At 39.9% G+C, this 19,763-nt stretch overlaps 1 protein-coding gene and 1 long non-coding RNA gene across 3 annotated transcripts in view; both read right to left on the bottom strand.

The window, feature by feature from the left end:
• Positions 1–579: 579 nt before the first annotated feature.
• LOC128838257 (uncharacterized) lies at positions 580–9,656 on the bottom strand. Of its 2 annotated transcripts, XR_008445138.1 has the most exons (4): positions 6,423–9,656; positions 6,121–6,259; positions 1,868–1,995; positions 580–702 (listed from the first exon to the last, which is right to left on the bottom strand). It is a non-coding gene; the product is annotated as an uncharacterized LOC128838257 (long non-coding RNA). The 2 variants fall into 2 exon arrangements; XR_008445137.1 differs by having other exon boundaries at positions 6,121–9,656.
• Positions 9,657–17,121: 7,465 nt separating this feature from the next.
• METTL14 (methyltransferase 14, N6-adenosine-methyltransferase subunit) overlaps positions 17,122–19,763 on the bottom strand; it is a 35,381-nt gene continuing 32,739 nt past the window's right edge. Inside the window, exon 11 of the mRNA XM_054030292.1 lies at positions 17,122–18,830. Coding sequence (XP_053886267.1) covers positions 18,517–18,830 — 314 coding nt within the window. The 3' untranslated portion in view covers positions 17,122–18,516. The remainder of the gene's footprint in view (positions 18,831–19,763) is intronic.

The following is a 19,763-nucleotide window of genomic DNA, read 5'->3' as shown; positions in this document are numbered from 1 at the left end:
TTGACAGTACAAGGGGCGGGAGCTGTGGAAGTTTTTGTATGCCAGTACCTGAACTGGACTTTAGGTGTGATGGGAGAGGGAACTAAACTGGGCTCACTGTCACTGGTTATTAGTTTCAAGTATGGAAGAGTTTTGTAAAGACACCAGAAATTTGGTTGTGATGAGTCTTTCATCTCTGGTACCAGTTTCAGTCTAGTTCTAGGGAAGCAGTGACTGAAAATTACTGTCAGCTGCTGGTGGCCTCCATTCACGTTGCTGTATAGCACTATCTAGGTATTTATACTGCATTGCAGAAATTGCAAAGGCACTCAAGCCCTGGTCTAATACTGTTCCCATTAAAGTCAGTAAAGAGACACTTAATTTTTTTGGTTCTAATAAATAGTTCCCAATGTTAGGGGTTTTCCTGATACACACTTATTTCACTTTAGGCTTTTATTGCCTTCTCACATACTCTGGCAACAGTAGTTTCCTGACTTTGCGAATGCTTACACTAGGCAGAATTTGAACTTTATTTCTAGCAGCACCAAAGTGTAGCAGATCCTTTTTGTCATAACAAGGAGACCCACTGCAAGTACCTGAATTTTGCATGTAAGTAAACAACAGCAGCCGTGGTGTACTCTGCAGCAAGCTGGATCTAAGTCCCTGGATTCTGGGGCAGTCTTCTGCAGCACACTGGAAGTCTCGTGGGAACTTCAGGGAGTTCTAAAAAAAAAAAAAAAACAATCATAACAGTAATACTTAAATTTAGTACCAAAAGAGAAGTGTTACATTAACAGTTTGGCATATTGAAGATGTTGTATGTGCATCAACTTTTCAGGATAGGGAAGCTGGGGAATCTGGCAGCTGGGAACCTAGGAGAGCAGCAGTTTGACTGTGGAATGTTTCTGCAAAAGCTCAGTGAAAGTTAATACTGACATTTAAATTGTTGGCTTCATATTTGGGTTAATATCCATTAAGATAAATTTGCCACTATAAAGGATGTAGGGGGCACAGTTTAGTGGCCATGGCATTGGAGAAAGAGTCAAAGACCTGGGTTCAATTCCTGGCTCAGCCACAGACTTCTTTGGGACCTGTATCACGTACTCTATTACACATCAAGTTTCCCTCCTCTGTCAAGTGAATAAAAATCTTTCCCATTTCAGCAGATGTATTGGGAGACTCATAGATGCTACAGCAACAAGAGCCATACACTTACATAGACGATGCTGGTCCATGATTTCAGGCTGTCTGCAGACAGAGGAAGAAAAAACTACTGCCAAAAGGGCTAAGATGTTCATATGATATCATTAGGGGTGGGGGTGGGGTGGGGGGGAAGCTTTGAGATGAAAGAGCACTTTATAAATGGAGAAAGTTATTTATAGTCTCTAACTAGTCTGAGGTAGTAAATCCAGACGCTGTGCATACACAATATCAATAACGCATTTGGAACAGATCAGTCACATTGTATTAGAAGTAGCATCTTCAAATACCATCTTGCTTGTAAAAAGTTCATTTTACTGAAGTCACCACCACACAGAGTGAACAAGTCCCTCAGCTCTGCCATGAATTCACAATATAGTATATTAACATAGGCAGTTACAGACCAGTTGATGGTGGACTGCTGAGTCTCCTTATTCTTAGCTGATAAACTGCATGAAGGCACCTAAAAATGCATTATTTTCCTCTTGTTCTTTTCCCTAACAAACAATTGCTGCTGGTAGCTCAGACAGGATAGGGGAGCTGGCCCACACAGTTCTCTATCAAAGAGGACCTACAAGGATTTTTTTTTTTTTGAAGAGTTAGTATTGTAGACTTTTTAAAAAATTCCTTTGTGTAAAGGCAGCCTGAAGATATTTTAAAGCGAGAGGGGGAGAACCCACACACTTACCTTGGACATATCAAGTCTCGTCTTTCCAGACTTTGCTGCAGGTCAGTTTTGGTGTATTGTGAGATCTCACTTTAACTGAAGGTGCTGGGATACTGAATGAGTCCTTTATCCAAAGTGGTCATTAGATTCTGTGCACAGAGAACATCTGTTTAATTCAAAAACTGGAGCTAACCAATGTAAACATTGATTACCCTCTTCCCATTTGCTTAACTTTCATTCTCTTGTGATATCATTTCACTAGTTCTGTAGTCCCCATAGAGTATTTCAGACTGAACAAGACCTGAGTTTAAAGAAGACCAGCAAATTTGTTTAGTTTTTTATATAAAAGAGTACAAGCCCAATTCCTATCTTTTAGGATGGTTCACCATATGAAAACAAGTTTGAGAATCCCTCTGTCCTATGTTAAGATTGATAACCCCACATCCTCAAAAAGTGTTTATCCTTAGTCACAGACACTACCAGAAATATAGTCAAGTTCTGTGGGTTCCGGTTTTAGCTATAACTAGTCAACCAACTGAACTGAGACAGAGCAATGGCTAATGGACAGGACTCTAGACTAAATTCACTAACATGTACTGTTAAATGGGCTCAGATCTTCATATAGTATCATTAGGGATGATTTGTCTCTGCGAAAAGGCCTTGAGAGAGAGGCAGCTTTGAAATGTAACCTTCATTTATAGTCCCTGTAACTAGACTAAGGTAGTAAATCCTCATGCTGTGCATATACAATATCAGTATCACACATGTGCAACAGAACAGTAACGTTCTAATACTCGCTTTGTTGTGTGACATTGGGAAAGTCACCACACTTTTGCCTCAGCCCTTCCTACCTTTTGTTTTGTCTATGAAGATTGAATAAACTTTGACACAGGAGCTGTTTACAGCATCTAGCATAATGTGCTCCCAATCTTATTTTGGCCATTTGGTGCCACTTAATGCACCAAAGTTATCTAAAGGTGAGGACAACTCAAAAGTGATAAAGTGTAACTGAAGTTTCACTTTATTCCACAAGGTGGTGTTACTGCCTAATCTACTGTGCAAAGCTCACAAGATAAAAAAAGAGAAACAGTTTCCTTAGCTGCCTTACCATTTCAAGAATCACGTTTCAATTATAGGTTTTATTACTTTATACAGAATTGCTCTCTAGACAAGACATTTGGTTTGTTTTACCTTAATGAAAGCTACACATCGGGCTATTTCATTCAAACACTTCTCTATTTATGAAACAAAAAGGCATGTAGCCTAGTCTATCCTAATCTAATACATTGACAAGTTCCATGCAATTGCTTTCAGTACACTAACTACTTACTTAGACAAACCTTCACGTTTTCCCCAAGTTAAATCTTGATTTTTTTTTTTTTTTTTAAATTCAATATTGGGAGCTCATTTGCACCAAGGATATTTCAGATGGCTAAAACATAAACTGTTTAGGTTTTATATAGATAAAGCCACCAGCTTCTGTGAATTAGTCTGAAATGGCAGTTCAGTGAGTGTATCTGTCTGGCCTGCCACCATCACCACCACAACAGCAGCTACAAGGCCAATATTCTTCAGTTCAATGCATGAAGGAGCCTCAATTATTGTCTAATAAAAGCAAACTCTATAGAACTTTTTACTTGACATTAGGGGCTGTATGGCCATTGTAGTTTGCACTTGTGCAACGATCATTTGTAAAATAAAATATTTGCATAGGCAAATGTAGCTGTAGTCATAGCCATAGCCTGCTTCTCTTATTGAAAGGCAGTGGGAGGTTTGCAAGTGAGTTCAAGAGAAGCAGAATTGGATCCAGCATTTGATTTATGTGCACAAATTTTTTTGTCCATGATAGTATCATTTCTATGTGGGAGCTGGGTTCTGGCTCGTTTGGTAAGTAAAGATAGAACAGACAAATCTTCATCTAAGAATGACTTAAGATTTGACAGAGCAAAATAGAAAAGACGAGCAGAAATACATTTTAAATAGGAAGTGATCTTTAAGGGGGGGGATGTGTTTACATGTCATTGCATTACATGCCCCAGTTATTAATGCCACTCTTTTTTGAACAGTACTTATGTAGGGCATGTCTATACTAGAAACATAAGTCAACCTATAGTAGGTCAACTTACAGCCACCACAGTAATTGCTGCAGTGGTGCATTTCCACACACTGTCCTGGGATCAGTGGTGTGCATCCTCACTAGGAGCACTTCCACTAACCTAAAAGGGACAGTGTGGGGAGCTGAGAGCCCTGTGTCTCAGGTCCACTGGCAGCTCCCTGCCAGGAGCCTGGCTCCCAGGGGGCTGCTCCTGCCTGATCCCCGCCAGGAGCCATGCAGCCTTGTCAGTTTCACAGCTTCAGGACAGAGTCATGAAATTGACAAGACAGCCAAGGTTCCCAGCTGGGAGCAGGACAGTGAAAGGGAGAGAAGCTGCCTGGGCTTCTCCTCCCTGCTCCCAGCTCTCCAGGGAAGTGGGGGCAGCTGGGCTCTAGCTGCTAGGCTTTCTTGTCAATCTCTCAGCTCCTGCTGTGAAATTGACAAGACAGCCAAGACCCCAAGTAGTGCAGTGTCTACACAGACACTGTGTCATCCTAACTACACCGACATAAGCCCTACGCCTCGTGGAGGTCTAGTACTAAGGCGCTTACATCAGCAGAAGCAAGGCTGTACTGTAGACACTGACAATTAGGTTGATGTAAGCTGCCTTATGTCAACCTAACTGTGTAGTGTAGATCAGGCCTCAGTCACCTCTCAGCCCTTGACTACAGACAGAAGTTGTACTGCTTTAACTGCACCAGTATAGGTAAAGTAGTACAATACCTCCTAGTGTGGACACAGTTGTATTGATTTAAAGTGCTTATATATGTATAACTGATTTTCACAGGGTAAGGGGATATACCAATGTACCTTTTTACAACTACAACCTCTATGGTGGATACATAACTATATCAGGTTAAAAAAAAAAAAAAAAAAAACACACCCAACAGTTAATACTGGTACAAAAACTGTATAGACCAGGCCTAAGTTTAAAATAATTTACATAGCACTACATCTACACACCCCTTTACAAATAGAGTAAGATATGTTCTGATCCCCAAATAAGTTTAGAATCTAAACAAAACAAGACTGGTTAACAGCTCATAGAAGGGAAGATGTGGGATTATAAGTAGAAGAGGGAGGTAGGATTGCTTGAAGAGAAGCTGTGAAGGAGGAGAAAGGGCACGTGTGATGGACGAGGACAGGGACTGTTCCCAGCGTAGGAGACATGAGATCATACTTTCTCCATATGAAAGCAACGTTTCACAATATGTCTCATAAAATCCTAATATATTTCAAAATAGGGCGGGGCTCTCATTGGATACATCTCTCATCACTATCTTGCACAGTAAAAGAACAAGGATGTGATGCTGATACAGGACTTGATCTGGCAAGATATTCAGTGCTCTGGCCCTGATCCAGCAAAGCACTTAATCACATGCATAAGTCCATTGAAGTCAATGGGACTGTTCATGTACTTCAGGTTAAGCATGAGGCTGATTGCTCAGCATCCTGCAGATTCAAGCCCAAAGAAAGACACACACATGCTGTAGCTAAACTTGTCTATGCCACAATTTGGTGTTCATAAAAGCAGCCAGTGTACTGGTTATAATACTCCTCAGGAAATGAAGCTTGAGTATGCTAAATACTGCCAAAAACATTCTGAATACCTTGTTTTCTGTGCCTGCAGTATCAATTCAATTAATCTTTGTAAAGTATTTTGTTAATGCGAAGCATTACTCAGAATTCAAGGGGAATTCTTCTCTCAATCGGAAGTGACAGCATTATATGGGTATTCAAGCCTTTCATTAAAGAATGTACAAGAAAAAAAACATTTCATGTTTCATCATAGAGCATACATGTCTATACTTGTTTCCCGTCCTCCACACCCATCATGGGAAAGACTTGTTGACAATGTAAGGAATGATGGAGAATAGACTCTTCCTATTAAAAACTGTACCTCATCTTATTACATATGCTATGCTAGCCAGACACTTTCCATCAGCCAAATTTTTATGAATCTTCTCACCAGCGCAAACATTTTCAGAGCAAACGTTTATGCACGCCATAACTCAGGGAAGTGGACAAGAAGGTAGAATGAAAAAGATGGCTGTGGAGGAACTGAATTACTGGGAAGAAGCTTTCCTTTGTATATAATACTTCCCCTATCCTAATAATTACAAAAGAAGCCTATTATATAATGTTGATATAGTAGCAGATAAGTATAAGATTTACTTACCTTTAAACTTAATGGTCAAAACATTCTTCTGCCAAGCAAGCATACAACCACTAAAGACAAATGCAGTTTCTAATGTGAAACAAAACATGGAAGAAACCTTTGCCAGAAGGTCTATTTTGCTGAGATGTGGATTTTTCTCCTGGGTAAGAAAAAAGCAAAACCCCATAAGTTGTGAACAAAAGATGCTATGGACCAACCCCTATAACAAACGTTAGTCTACAATACCAGGGGTTTATCAGCAGGTCCAAAGTGGTTTTCAAAGCGCTAGAACCTTCCAAGTCACACCTATGCTTTTAACTCACCTGTATCTTGCACAGTACAGCTTCCACTGTAGAAAGAACCTGAGTCATGTCAACTAGAACACTAGTCTTCTCCGGCAAAGTGGATGAAGAAAGCAAAGCAGTGTTGAGCTGGGATAGACTGCTGGGGAGAACAAAACCCCACCCCTAAAGAGACTGTAGTTAACGGTTAGATCAGCAACCTAAGACAGCTGAAGTCAAAAATAAGATTTTAAGAGGCCTCTGCATACCCACTGTATGAATTACTGATAGATAGCCCATTTAGTAAGGTCCCTGGTGATTGAAGTGGCATAAATCTAAATGCTAAGGAGCTCTTGTTTTTACCTCCCAATGAACATGTCCAGAGCTGAAAAAAAGTCTAGGATATCACATAGAACAGCCCTTGCCCACGCAGTCCCTTACATACATATGAATGGCCATACTGGGTCAGACCAAAGGTCCATCTAGCCCAGTATCCTGGCTTCCAAGAGGGGCCAATGCCAGGTGCCCCAGAGGGAATGAACAGAACAGGTAATCATCAAGTGATCCATCCCGTCGCTCATTCCCAGCTTCTGGTGAACAAAGAGGCTAGGGACACCATCCCTGTCCATCCTGGCTAACAGCCATTGATGAATCTATCCTCCATGAACTTTAGTTCTTTTTTTAACCCTGTTATAGTCTTGGCCTTCACAACATCCTCTGGGAAGGAGTTCCACTGGTTGACTGTGCGTTGTGTGAAAAAATACTTTCTTTTGTTTGTTTTAAACCTGCTGCCTATTAATTTAATTTAGTGACCCCCAGTTCTTGTGTTACGAGGCATAAATAACACTTCCTTATTTACTTCCTCCACACCAGTCACGATTTTATAGACCTCTATCATATCCCCCCTTAGTCGTCTCTTTTCCAAGCTGAAAAGTCCCAGTCTTAATAATCTCTCCTCATATGGCAGCCGTTCCATACCCCTAATCATGAAATGGCGGCCGTAAGAGGAGAGATTAGTAAGACTTGACCAGATGCACTAAACCTTAAAGAAACTGGGCTAAATGGGTTTATTTAAAAAGTTTACATTAGGCTGTCCTGACATTCCCTTGGAACCTCAATATCCAAGGTGGGGCGGGGGGAATACTTACCTTGCTCCAGAAGGGGACCAAAAATGCATCCAGCCCCTGGCAACATAAGCCCAGAACAGGGGTATTGGGCCAGGGTAAGCTTTACAGTTGTTCACCAATTGATGGAACAAAGCCATATATGCTCATCATATATCCAGGTGAAACCTGTGGATACTGTTCTTTAATATAGCACTGAACAGCCACAAAAGCTACATTATCAGAAGGTTAAAGCTGCAAAGTCAAGTACTCAGAAGTTAGGCAGTGCCAGAATTAAGATTGCCTGTGGAACCTAAACTTGGCCCCCTCATGTGTGTGATCATTATGATAGTCTATAATTACAGGATCACACTCTTCCCCTGCCCCCCCCAGGATTCCTGCCTCATTCCATTGCCCAGCACGAACAGTGTTCAATTAATGGGTTATTATCCAGCGTTTCTTTTTATCCTCATCATTCACAGCGTGTGGCCCCAGGCCTTATGTATTACACACCATCCAAGACCTGCACTGAATACAAAGTTATTAATTTCCTCATAGGCTGTTCTATGGTATCTTAGTTCTTTATGAACCATTACTGAATTTATCTTCACCACACACACTCCTCTGAGGTTAGGTGCTTTGTGGTAAATAATACTTAAAAGTATTTTTCAGAAAAAGCAAAAATTGTAAAAATAGTGTTTTACATTGTTGAAAGTCAAGTCATTAAAGCAAACTTTTCCTAAAACAACATCTTGGGGAATCCCCCTTGTTAACAAAATAGCAACTTAATACAAGGCTGCTATCACATTGACAGTAAAAAAAAAAAATCTCAAACCACCAAAACAGAGGGCTCTTTCAACACCAAACTTGATTTTTTTTTTTTTTAAAGTTTTGTTTTTGCCCAACTTTGGGTGTTGCAGATAACTCACAAATGCAAATATGGTTCTGAAAGAACATTTTGTGATTCTTTTTAAAGGAGACAACAAGACACTTGAGGAAAAAAATTCCATCAGGGCTACAAGTGAGCAAGTTTAACCACTAACGCACAAAATTTTCATGGTTTTTATAAATGTACAAGCAGCAAAAAAGGGGGAATGTTTTTTCCATCTTTGCCCATTCTGGGCAAACAGCCAAAGAAGTGATAAAAGCCGGTTTGTTCTAAAACATCCTACAGACATATAACAGCTGCAGCTCTACGTTTTGTTTTAGCTACAAATAAAGTGAGTTGTAAGTTCTTCGCTTTGTTAACATCTGGAAAGTTTAATATGTAATCAAGTAAGATTTGTAAACGCCAACTTTGAGATAAGGAATTTGCGAATCTTAAAATATAACCAAGTACTCCCCCACCCCTTTTCCTTTATACAGTTAAGATTTTTCTTTATAAATATGATTTTAGAAACAAATATCCAATCCTAGGCAAAATTAGTCCATAAAAAAAGAGGGATTATGTTCTGGTTACTGGGCCGATGAATTTTCATTAATTGTTAGCTCAACTGTAAAAAGTACATCAAAGTTCATAAGATGTTACAATAACCTATAATAACTTGCTTTCCATTAACATTTGTTAAGTTGCTTTCAATAATGTTATAAACAGGCACAGGAGAACCAGACAGACTAAATTAGTTTAAACAAAAAGGCCATGTTGATAATTATGCTTAAAATTATGCTTACTAAAAACAGGAGATGTGGAACCAGAAATTAATGAACCAAAATTGATGTGGCAGATATTAGGCCTAATCAGGAGACAAAATAATGAGGTGATCTATTCAATCTGCCATTCGCTTTGTTGGTCCTTAAAGAAAGAGACTTGGGGAGGGTGGGGACAGGCAGAGGCGACTGGAATGAGCTTCACCATCATGGCTATCACCCCCACCATCTCCCTTCTTCATCCCTATCCTAAGGAATGCCCTGACCAGATCAGGCCAGACGCAGGGATCCAGATGACATGGCCATCCCTACCAGCTCCAGCAGAGTCCCCAAACACCATCTGAAATTAAATGGGATCAGTCTAACAGCAGCAGCAGCAGCTCCTGTCCATCTCAATTAACTTCTCTTTTCCCCAAAAGGACAATTATGATCTTTAATACCATCTAAGAGACTGTCAGACAAGGGTTTATTTTTCCCTTATAACTCTCTCCAGCTAAAGGGAAAAGGGACAAGAAAAGTTGTTAAAATGAAAGCCTTACCTAATACTTTACATGTCAGATGCTTTAAACTGTTTTTCCTCCTTCTCGATCTGTAATAAAAAGTTAAAAGGATTTATAATGGTTGCTTTGCCATAGTATTGGACAGGCTGAGGTCTCTGTATACAAAACTCTAGACCTTGTTTAATGCTGGACAGTGATGAAGTTAACACTTTTGACCTATTTATTTTATCTAAATTCATACAACAGGTGGTATTATCCCCATTTTACACATGGAGCAGCATTCAACTGCTTGAAGCACAAAACTACCTTTTCTCTTCCTACTGGATCCCTGCCTCATTTTCCACACTTTCCAATTTTCACAATTAATGAGGCAGGGGTCCTACAAATCCCTTATTTACTGCTCGACTCATTCATTCCCAGAGGACAGTCCATCCTTTTCACTGAATGAAAGTCTGGTGGAAAAAACAGTATGTGACCATGTAATTAAAGACTGTGTCATAATGCATACACAGAAGACATCACTCTAAAGGTTACACAGGGAACCTAATTTTGGCATTTCCTAACTTCTGAGTGTTTGGCTTTACAAACCTAAATGTTTTAGCATAGTATCTCTGAAATAGCTTCCTAAATTTTAAAAACGTAAATAAAAAAAATGGCATCCTGTGCAGACATACTGAACACCCCACATGGGTTACCAGCAGGGTTAGGAACTTTAAATCTATATCAGTCCTCTGCCACCTGAATTAATGTAGTATCTTCTATGTGTACCTGCCATTAGAGTGGGATGGAAACTTACTTTACCAGTGGGTTCCACACCTGTTTGCTAGACAGCAAAAGAATGTTGAAACGCAGGAAAAATGGGTTCCTTTCCAGGTCCTGCAGGGGAGTGTGCTTTAGTGGTTACAGACCCTTCCGCCCCATTCCTCTCCTTCTCCGTTTCTGCTCCTACCCACCTTACTCCCCAATTTTCCCCATAACTATCCCTCCCGGCTCCTACTCATCACCCCCATGCCTTACTCCTGCTCTGCTCCCTGCCACTCCTATTCTCCCCACCCCCTCAGTTCTCTCCCTTTTGTTTCTATCCCCCTCTGCTCCTATCACTTCCCTTTCCAGCCCTGTCCCTGAATTCCACCTCCTGCCAGCTTCTACCCTTGTCTGTCCTCCACCCCTCACCTTTCTACAGTCAAGTCAGGCCAACTCCTCCTCCTCACTAACCACACACACAGTAGGGAAAGCATTGAGCACACAGGAAAAAAACGTTTCCATGTTCTCCCTCTAGCAGAACAATTGCAAAGACAGTCCTATTCAGCCACTGCAGCCCTGGGATGGAGCATGTTCAATCACTCTATAGGGAAGGCACATGCGCAGTCCAGTTGGCATGTAGAAGCTGAGAGGGGCTGGAGCATGCTTCAGAGAATTTAGCTGTCAATCTCTAACAAGTCTCTACTGAACATATACAGATTTTTCAAAGGCCACATGAATACATTTCTGTAACAGAAGGGCAAACAGACATCCCACCCTGACACATTTCAAGTTCTTGTTCCACAGAATGGAGTTGTGACAGGTTCTCAACAAAGCAGATGGGAATTTTCAGCCCTAACAGTTTAACTTTGGCAAAGTTATATGTAACTGCAAACAAGATCTTACAATAGAAAACGCTGGCCAAACTTAACTATAGGTGTCACTAAAATACCACGTACCACCAAAAATAACACTGGTCTACTATTTTTGAGAAGTCGTCTGCTTCAGAGAGAAAATGTGCTATTTATTATGTATTTTGATGTGCTGAATTCAAATATGACAATTAAAACAACTGATTGGCTACTCTTTCTAAGATATTTAAGTTTTTACATTTTATGTCTATGTATATTGTGTAGATAGTAGAGTTTTAATCATAAATTGTAAACCTAGGTCTTTTCATGTGTTTATGGGTGCTTTACATGATAATATGTCACCTGTCCTGTTTATGTAACACTTTAAAAATCAGCAAAAGGGTTATATAAATAAAATTTATTATGAAACAAAAGGCAAAAAACTATTATGTACATAGTTTAGTCCTATTCAGTGTATACTTGGCGCTTCTTGGCTTGTCTCTTGTATTCATTAAATGGAGCATCTCTTGTCACTGTCCAGCAATAGTCTGCAAGCATTGATGGGCTCCATTTGCCCTGATAGCGTTTCTCCATTGTTGCAATGTCCTGGTGAAATTGCTCGCCGTGTTCGTCGCTCACTGCTCCGCAGTTCAGTGGAAAAAAATCTAGATGAGAGTGCAAAATATGTATCTTTAGAGACATGTTGCAACCAAGGCTTTTGTATGCCTTGAGGAGGTTTTTCACCAACAACCTGTAGTTGTCTGCCTTGTTGTTTCCGAGAAAATTTATTGCCACTAACTGGCACTACCATGCCGTCTTTGCCTTGCCACGCGATGCATTTGACCATGCACTATCTCGAAGAAGTTCACAAATCTGAGGACCAACAAAGACACCTTCCTTTATCTTAGCTTCACTTAACCTTGGAAATTTTCCACGGAGGTACTTGAAAGCTGCTTGTGTTTTGTCAATGGCCTTGACAAAGTTCTTCATCAGACCCAGCTTGATGTGTAAGGGTGGTAACAAAATCTTCCTTGATTCAACAAGTGGTGGATGCTGAACACTTTTCCTCCCAGGCTCCTATGACTGTCGGAGTGGCCAGTCTTTCTTGATATAGTGGAAATCTCTTGCACGACTATCCCATTCGCAGAGAAAACAGCAATACTTTATGTATCCAGTCTGCAGACCAAGCAAGAGAGCAACAACCTTCAGATCGCCACAAAGCTGCCACTGATGTTGGTCATAGTTTATGCACCTCAAAAGTTGTTTCATGTTGTAATAGGTTTCCTTCAGATGGACTGCATGACCAACTGGAATTGATGGCAAAACATTGCCATTATGCAGTAAAACAGCTTTAAGACTCGTCTTCGGTGAATCAATGAACAGTCTCCACTCATCTGGATCGTGAACGATGTTGAGGGCTGCCATCACACCATCGATGTTGTTGCGGGCTACAAGATCACCTTCCATGAAGAACAATGGGACAAGATCCTTTTGACGGTTACGGAACATGGAAACCCTAACATCACCTGCCAGGAGATTCCACTGCTGTAGTCTGGAGCCCAACAGCTCTGCCTTACTCTTGGGTAGTTCCAAATCCCTGACGAGGTCATTCAGTTCACCTTGTCTTATGAGGTGTGGTTCAGAGGAGGAGGATGGGAGAAAATGTGGGTCCTGTGACATTGATGATTCAGGACCAGAAGTTTCATCCTCTTCCTCGTCTGACTCAAGTGAGAATGATTCTGGTGCATCAGGAACCGGCAGTCCTTCTCCGTGGGGTACTGGGCGTATAGCTGATGGAATGTTTGGATAATGCACAGTCCACTTTTTCTTCTTTGACACACCTTTCCCAACTGGAGGCACCATGCAGAAGTAACAATTGCTGGTATGATCTGTTGGCTCTCTCCAAATCATTGGCACCGCAAAAGGCATAGATTTCCTTTTCCTGTTCAACCACTGGCCAAGATTTGTTGCACAAGTGTTGCAGCATATGTGTGGGGCCCACCTCTTGTCCTGATCTCCAATTTTGCAGCCAAAATAAAGGTGATAGGCTTTCTTAACCATAGTGGTTATACTGCGCTTTTGTGATGCAAAAGTCACTTCACCACAAACATAGCAGAAGTTATTTGCACTGTTCACACAAGTACGAGGCATCTCTGCTCACTTTGGCTAAACAGAAATGTGTCCCTTTGCAAAATCAAACACTGACAAATAAGAGAGCACGATACTGTATGATTTCTAGAGCTGATATAGGGCAATTTGTTCAGCAGAGTGATGTAAGCTTCGTTATGATTGCATCATCCATGACTTCTAGGAATAACATGATGCAATTCATATCATGGATGATGCAATACCAGCTTCAGATTGCATCATTCATTGTTTTGCCTAAAAAGCAAGTACTGTCCAAACCCAGTCATAAATTTATTCATAGATCCAGTCAAAGATGTATTTTAGTCATTCTTGGTTTAAATTGAGATCCCTTCCCTTTATAACTCACTTATCCTCCACCATTCCCAAGTCAAGGGTCATATATACTGACCCAATAGCATATCTTGAAAACTAGAGCCAATCAACAATTTTAAGCATCATTTTTGTTCTCAGTGACCCAGAATTAGTAAAATTTGACTACATTTATTTCAGAAGCATTTTGGCTGTAGAGCAGTGTAATCAGACTAGTAAAAGCCCACTTATACTTCAGAGAGACCAGGTAACTTTCTCAACATTTTAAACCCGCTTTAATAGGCTCTTCTATATCTTTTTGATTGTAATTAAAACTCCAGATCCTTACTAAAATATCCTACCTGGCTAAAATTTGGTGCAGTTTCTCAGCATACAAACCTTTTATTTTATTTTTTTTAAACAGTTATTACTGTATACCAAAATAGGTGGTGTCATTTATTAAGTGCTTTTATATACTCTAATTATCCCTGAGAATACATCATAATGGGTCAAAAAAGGATAAAGCGGACAGGCAGATGCTTGTTCCATGGAGACTTTCAGGGTGTTCTTGATACAAACATGAATGGACATTTCCTATCCCCTAGCCAATTTTCATAACATTGTAATTAATCTTTTGAAATTAAATGTCCCTAAAGCCAATGGAAGAATCTTGATGAATTAATTTCTTCACTGGGATCCAATGTGGTTGCTAGTGAAAAAACAAAACAAACAGATGTATTCACTGCAGTTGGATCGAATGCCCGTAACCCTCTCAAGTGTATTCAAAGTTACCTTAAAGATAGGATCAGACTCCAGTCCCTTGAAAGGAACATGATTACATTAACAATGTTTGGATCTTAAAGAACCAAAATGCTTCAAAACTTTAGAGGTTTTTTGAAAGCTGGAAAGTAATAAACAAACCCCAAAAGGTCAAGACTGGCGAGCACATGTTCCTAGTTAAAGGTAGTAGTACCCTGCACATAAAAGGTTCCAGATGCATAACAGATTGGAATAAGTATTAGGGGCAGAGGATACAATCTCTCTTTAAATGTGCTATTGTCCGTTTCACAAACTTAAATCTTATTTCAGCAGTTTTAGATTTTTAAGTTTTCACTTGACTGTGTACATGAGATTCCTGTTATTCTTGTTTATAATGATACAACTATGAAGAGAGACAAGAACCCCTTGTCACAGAATACACCTTCTAACTCCTACATATGGGCTGAGAAAAAGCCAGCCAATCCAAGTCCAAGTTCAAAGAGCTGGTATGTCTACAGAGCTCTCTGCACTGTGGCTGGTCCATGGAACTCTCTCACCACCTGCACTATGACTGCCAAAGACCGTTCTTCCATTGGTGCATTTACTTGACTTACATCAACATAAATTGAAGTTATATTGACAAAATGATGACTAAGACCTTCCTACAAGCCTCAAATTCCTACAGATGTCTTCCACCCACCAGTACCTTCACATAAAGTACCAAAAAAGACACATCCTAAGTTTCCACAAGTACTAGAACCTTTGGAAGATCTCTAGCAATCACTGTAGAAATACATAAATTGTGTTAGATATGTGGCCTACAAAGGGTGCTAAGTCATACATAACCAGGCTGTGCTAATGGTATACTATTTCATGTAAAGACATTCTGAAAACATTTTCCATTTTTTCAAAACAATTTAACAGTACATATAACATTTCAGCAAATTTATTACAAGTGACAGCATATGTGAGCAAAAGACTCATGATGGCTAGATTTACACAGAACAATTTGCAGTCGACTGATGTTTTAAAATTCTTTTGAAGCAGTACGTTTAGCTGTCCCAGGCGGCTAGCCCATGTAATTGTCAAATCCTTCACTTACTGCACAAATAGAACTTTGAAGATCATACTTTACAAGTAACTTCCTGAACAGACAGACATGACAAGAACTAAGCAGCTATACTAAAACAGGCTGCAGAAATAAGATGGCATTAAGCATTTGATAACATTTGAAATGGAGAACTTTCTGTTTCGCTCTGTCTTCAAGAATGGGAAGTGCTCAAATTAGCTAAATATGTTAGATGAAAGTCTCACCTGATAGCCAATTATGGATGAGTGTAATTATCATCCCTCTCCTGTGAAAATGCTTCTATCAAGAGACTGGATGGCCATTAGTAATAGGATACCAAAGCCTTTCCTCTCAGAATACAAGTGCAAGTGTGGCCCAGGTCAGGAGTAATCAGAAGTTACCAAATGGTGGCAATTTTTATAGCCTATCTGGAAAGAATATAGCCTCACTTCTGTTTCCCATGAACGGAGGTCATCACCACAAAGCTCTAATGAGCTGCATATGTTGTCAGTCAAGGATAGACCAAATATGGATAATGTGCTACCTTGTCACATGGAGACGCAGTCTCTCTGTATCAGTGCTGACACAAAGGGCACACAACCCTAGTGTACCTCTGAAGTACAGAAAACTGCCCAGGATGACATTCAAGAATCCATATTTCCTGAGAGTCAACATCATCAGTTAACAAGGAGCAAGTTGTTTGTCAATGTGTAATGAGACTTTCATTGGCATCAATGGGAGCAGTGTGCATCCAAAGGCAGTTAAAGCCTTAAGAGCGATTTATTGCTTTCCCATCTTAAGCAGTTTTCCCAACTCTGCCATTCTGAACTAAAGCAAGACATCCCAGTTCTCCTTTAAGAGTTATTTTTAGGTTAGAGTGCAGTATCGAGGATTCAATGCTCCTTTCATATTTGATGCCAGAATACTTGTTGTTCAATTGAAGAGAAGGCGTGTGTGAGGAAGAAGAATCAGAGGAACAAAGCACTGGGTTAATATCACTTTCCTCCTCACCTTTACAGAAGCTGTTTACAGTGGCATGGCGGTGCCATCTGTAATGCTGAGCATGTACAATATTCACTACTAAAACAACACAGGATGAGCACAATATAATCGGGAAAAATAAGAACCATTCCAAGATTGTGGCACGCCACTATTAAGCATTCTGGGCTTGTTCCAGATGCAATCCGCTACAAGCATCACTGATGTTCAAATGAGCTACTGATATTCTAGAAAATCAAGGATTCAAGGACCTCAACTGAACCAACTTCTACTTCGAGTCACTCCTCAGTTTTGCAGATGTGACACAGGTAGAAGTACAATGTCTATAATAGAGAAATTTATTAATCCATCACCAATTGTCATTTACAGTTACTAAAATCAGAGTCTGGTAAACTGTCCAAATTATAAAGGGGGGTGGTGGAAGGGGAAATTGTGTGTGTGTGTGTGTGTTTAAAAAAAAAAACATTAAGCAAAACAATGATGAAGATTTCATCCATTGACACAATAGGAATCTGTGTTCCTTTACAAAGGAAAGCTGAATTGTCTAAGCAGAAAACCAACTAAATAGAAACTTTAAGGGCAAGTTGAAGAATGAATAAAACCTGCATTTAAATGAAACCAAATAATTCTAGAAAATATTAGGAAAGATGTTTATCAAAAACAATTCTGAAAGAAATTTCATTATTCACCACTTTACAGGACATTCATTTAAAAGTTCAGTAGATAAATAGTACAAGAGTCCTAGGGCCAAATTCTAGTCTCAATGAAATCCATAGCAAAATCCCCAGGACTTCAGTGGGGCCAGGATTTGTTCATATGCATCAAGTACTGTACAAATGATTTACAGAGCTGGCTTTTCTAAAACCAAATACCACAAAGTTACAATAACGGTGAATCTCTTTCTCTTTCAAAGTTGTATTCTGAAGCTGATTTTCTATAAGACATTCTCATTCCCACATCACTTACTATGCAAAGCTTAAAACACAATTTTTCAATCACTGAGCATTGTGTTTGCAGGTGGAATTTATCCAGATATCTCTGGAAGCACTTTTCCTCTTTATGGCTTTCTCCCCTTTCCCCAAATACTACCTCCATTGGGGCTGTTTCATTATTCATACTGCATTTATTTTGTAATAAAACTTGGCTTTCCCTAGTCATGAATAAGACAGTTAACAGGCAATGGACAAGATTCTTTACTTTAAAACAATGCATGTCTACGTAAACAAAAAGTTCTAGATCAAATATGGATGACTGCCACTTTTTGCTTTCCATGAAGCATTACAAGTGACAACATAAAATTGTTTCTGGTTTTTCAGTCCAAACATCAAAGATAAAAATGTTTTAAATATATCTGACAAGTCAAAAATAAAACTACTACAAAACTACTCCCAGGAATGACTGGGAATTTAAAACAAATAGAAAAAAATAGAGCTCTATTTATTCAATATTACTCCTCTGTTTAGTTATGAATATAGGGGAGGAAGAAATAAATGCTATTATAGACACACCATTTTTCCTTCCGTAAATACAATGCAAGTCTGTATTATCATCATGCAAATTCAAATTGCATCTCTGAGTCCTGACCCATCATATTGACCACGGAAAGAAACCGATACCTACGCAAAAGGAAAGGGGGGGATTTGTTCAGAGTTTATAGGGAAACGTTAAAGAAAAAAGCTGAAAGAGATTTTTTTTTTTTTTTTTAAGTTGGAAAAGATCAGAACAAGTGATTCCTCTTGAAATCCTAATCACAGCTTGGGGAGCTAACCCCTTCTGATGTTCTCAGTCTGCTCTGACCACCTTCCTGGTGAATGAAAGCTGCCAGCAGCTTTTTAGCTTATTGCCATTAGGTGCTGGATCCCACCTGCCAAGTAAGATGTGGGCAGGTAAAGTATCTGGAACTGCTTGCAGAAAGCACAATCAATTAAAAAAAGTCCCCGGAATGACTCATCTCAGTGGAAACAAGACTAAAAAAAGATATGGAAAAGAAGAGGCATAGGACAAGAGGGAGAACTAATGACTGAAATGTAATCAGCGTGGGGGGAAGCCTCCCCTGTGGGTTCCTCCGCGGCCCCCTCTGAATCCACCCCTTTCGCCCCGGAAATTAGTTCTATTCCTCTCTCTGCCTCTCTCTCCCCGGCCAGCTGAAGTCCCGCCTCTTCCTCCTCCCCTAGGAGCTCCACCTCCTCGGTCCGACTTGGATTTTGGAGGTGGTGACTTAGGTCGAAGTCGCTCAATCTCTTCTGTACAACCAGTCAGATGGGAATTTGGAGCAGTGAAGTAGGAGGCATAGGTTTCTGCATTAAAGTTACTGTTTGTGAGGGTGGGTCCCACAGTCAGCCAGCCTAAAGAAAAAATAGAAGATAAAAAGTTAGCAAGAGCAGCAAACTGAATTTTATGCTTTAAGGACAAACTCATTTTTTCTTAACATCTTCATGTGGATGTTGGCTAAAGCTCTGAGTTGATAGCAATGTTTTCTGAAAAACAAACAGTTTTGTTAGGTCTATAAGAAGCAGCCAACAATGAACCCTTCTAAAAAAAAAAAAAAAAAAAAAAGTGCATGGGAAAGTTGCCAACTTGTGGAAATGTGAACATTCCAGCTTGAAATTTACACTGGGTTGAGTGACAAGGCAGGTGAGGTAATATCTTTTATTAGACCAAGTTCTACTAGTGAGAGAGACAAGCTTTCGAGATCCAGAGAGCTCTTCTCTTTCATCAACAGAAATTGATCCAATAAAAGATATTACCTCACCCACGTTGTTTCTCTCCTATCCTGGGACAAATACAGCTACAGCAACACTGCAAGCAACTTGGTTGAGCAGGCATCTATGTGAATGCATAGTCCTTAAATTGACTAGTTTACATAAGAATGAAAATACCACTCAGGGAAAATGAAGATACCAGAAAGATATTCAGGTTTAAGTGTGTACTGTACCTCATGACACTATATAAGTGGTCCACTATTTTACCCACTGAAGAGAATTCCTGGAAATTGAACTTCCAGTTATATATCACTTACTAATGAGAAAGACAGGGTTTAGTGGACTGAGGTTCTAATACTAACTTCCTGACCTTTGCCAGGGTCAACTAAAACTTTGCATCACTCCCCCCAGCTCCCAACTTTAAAATAGGGAATAAAAATAATGGGTTAGGTTTACATCCACCAGTGTTGTGAGGATTTGTCAGCAGCAGTTTGCAAAGCATTCTGAAGATGAAAAATACTACTTAAGTGCTAATCATCACTGACGAGCAAAAGTGTGCTCTGCCAACTTTTGCCA

Source organism: Malaclemys terrapin, chromosome 5 (genome assembly GCF_027887155.1).
Source record: "Malaclemys terrapin pileata isolate rMalTer1 chromosome 5, rMalTer1.hap1, whole genome shotgun sequence".
NCBI classification, from domain to species: domain Eukaryota; kingdom Metazoa; phylum Chordata; order Testudines; family Emydidae; genus Malaclemys; species Malaclemys terrapin.
Note: the sequence above shows the minus strand (reverse complement) of the source record. Positions and strands in the feature narration are given on the sequence as shown.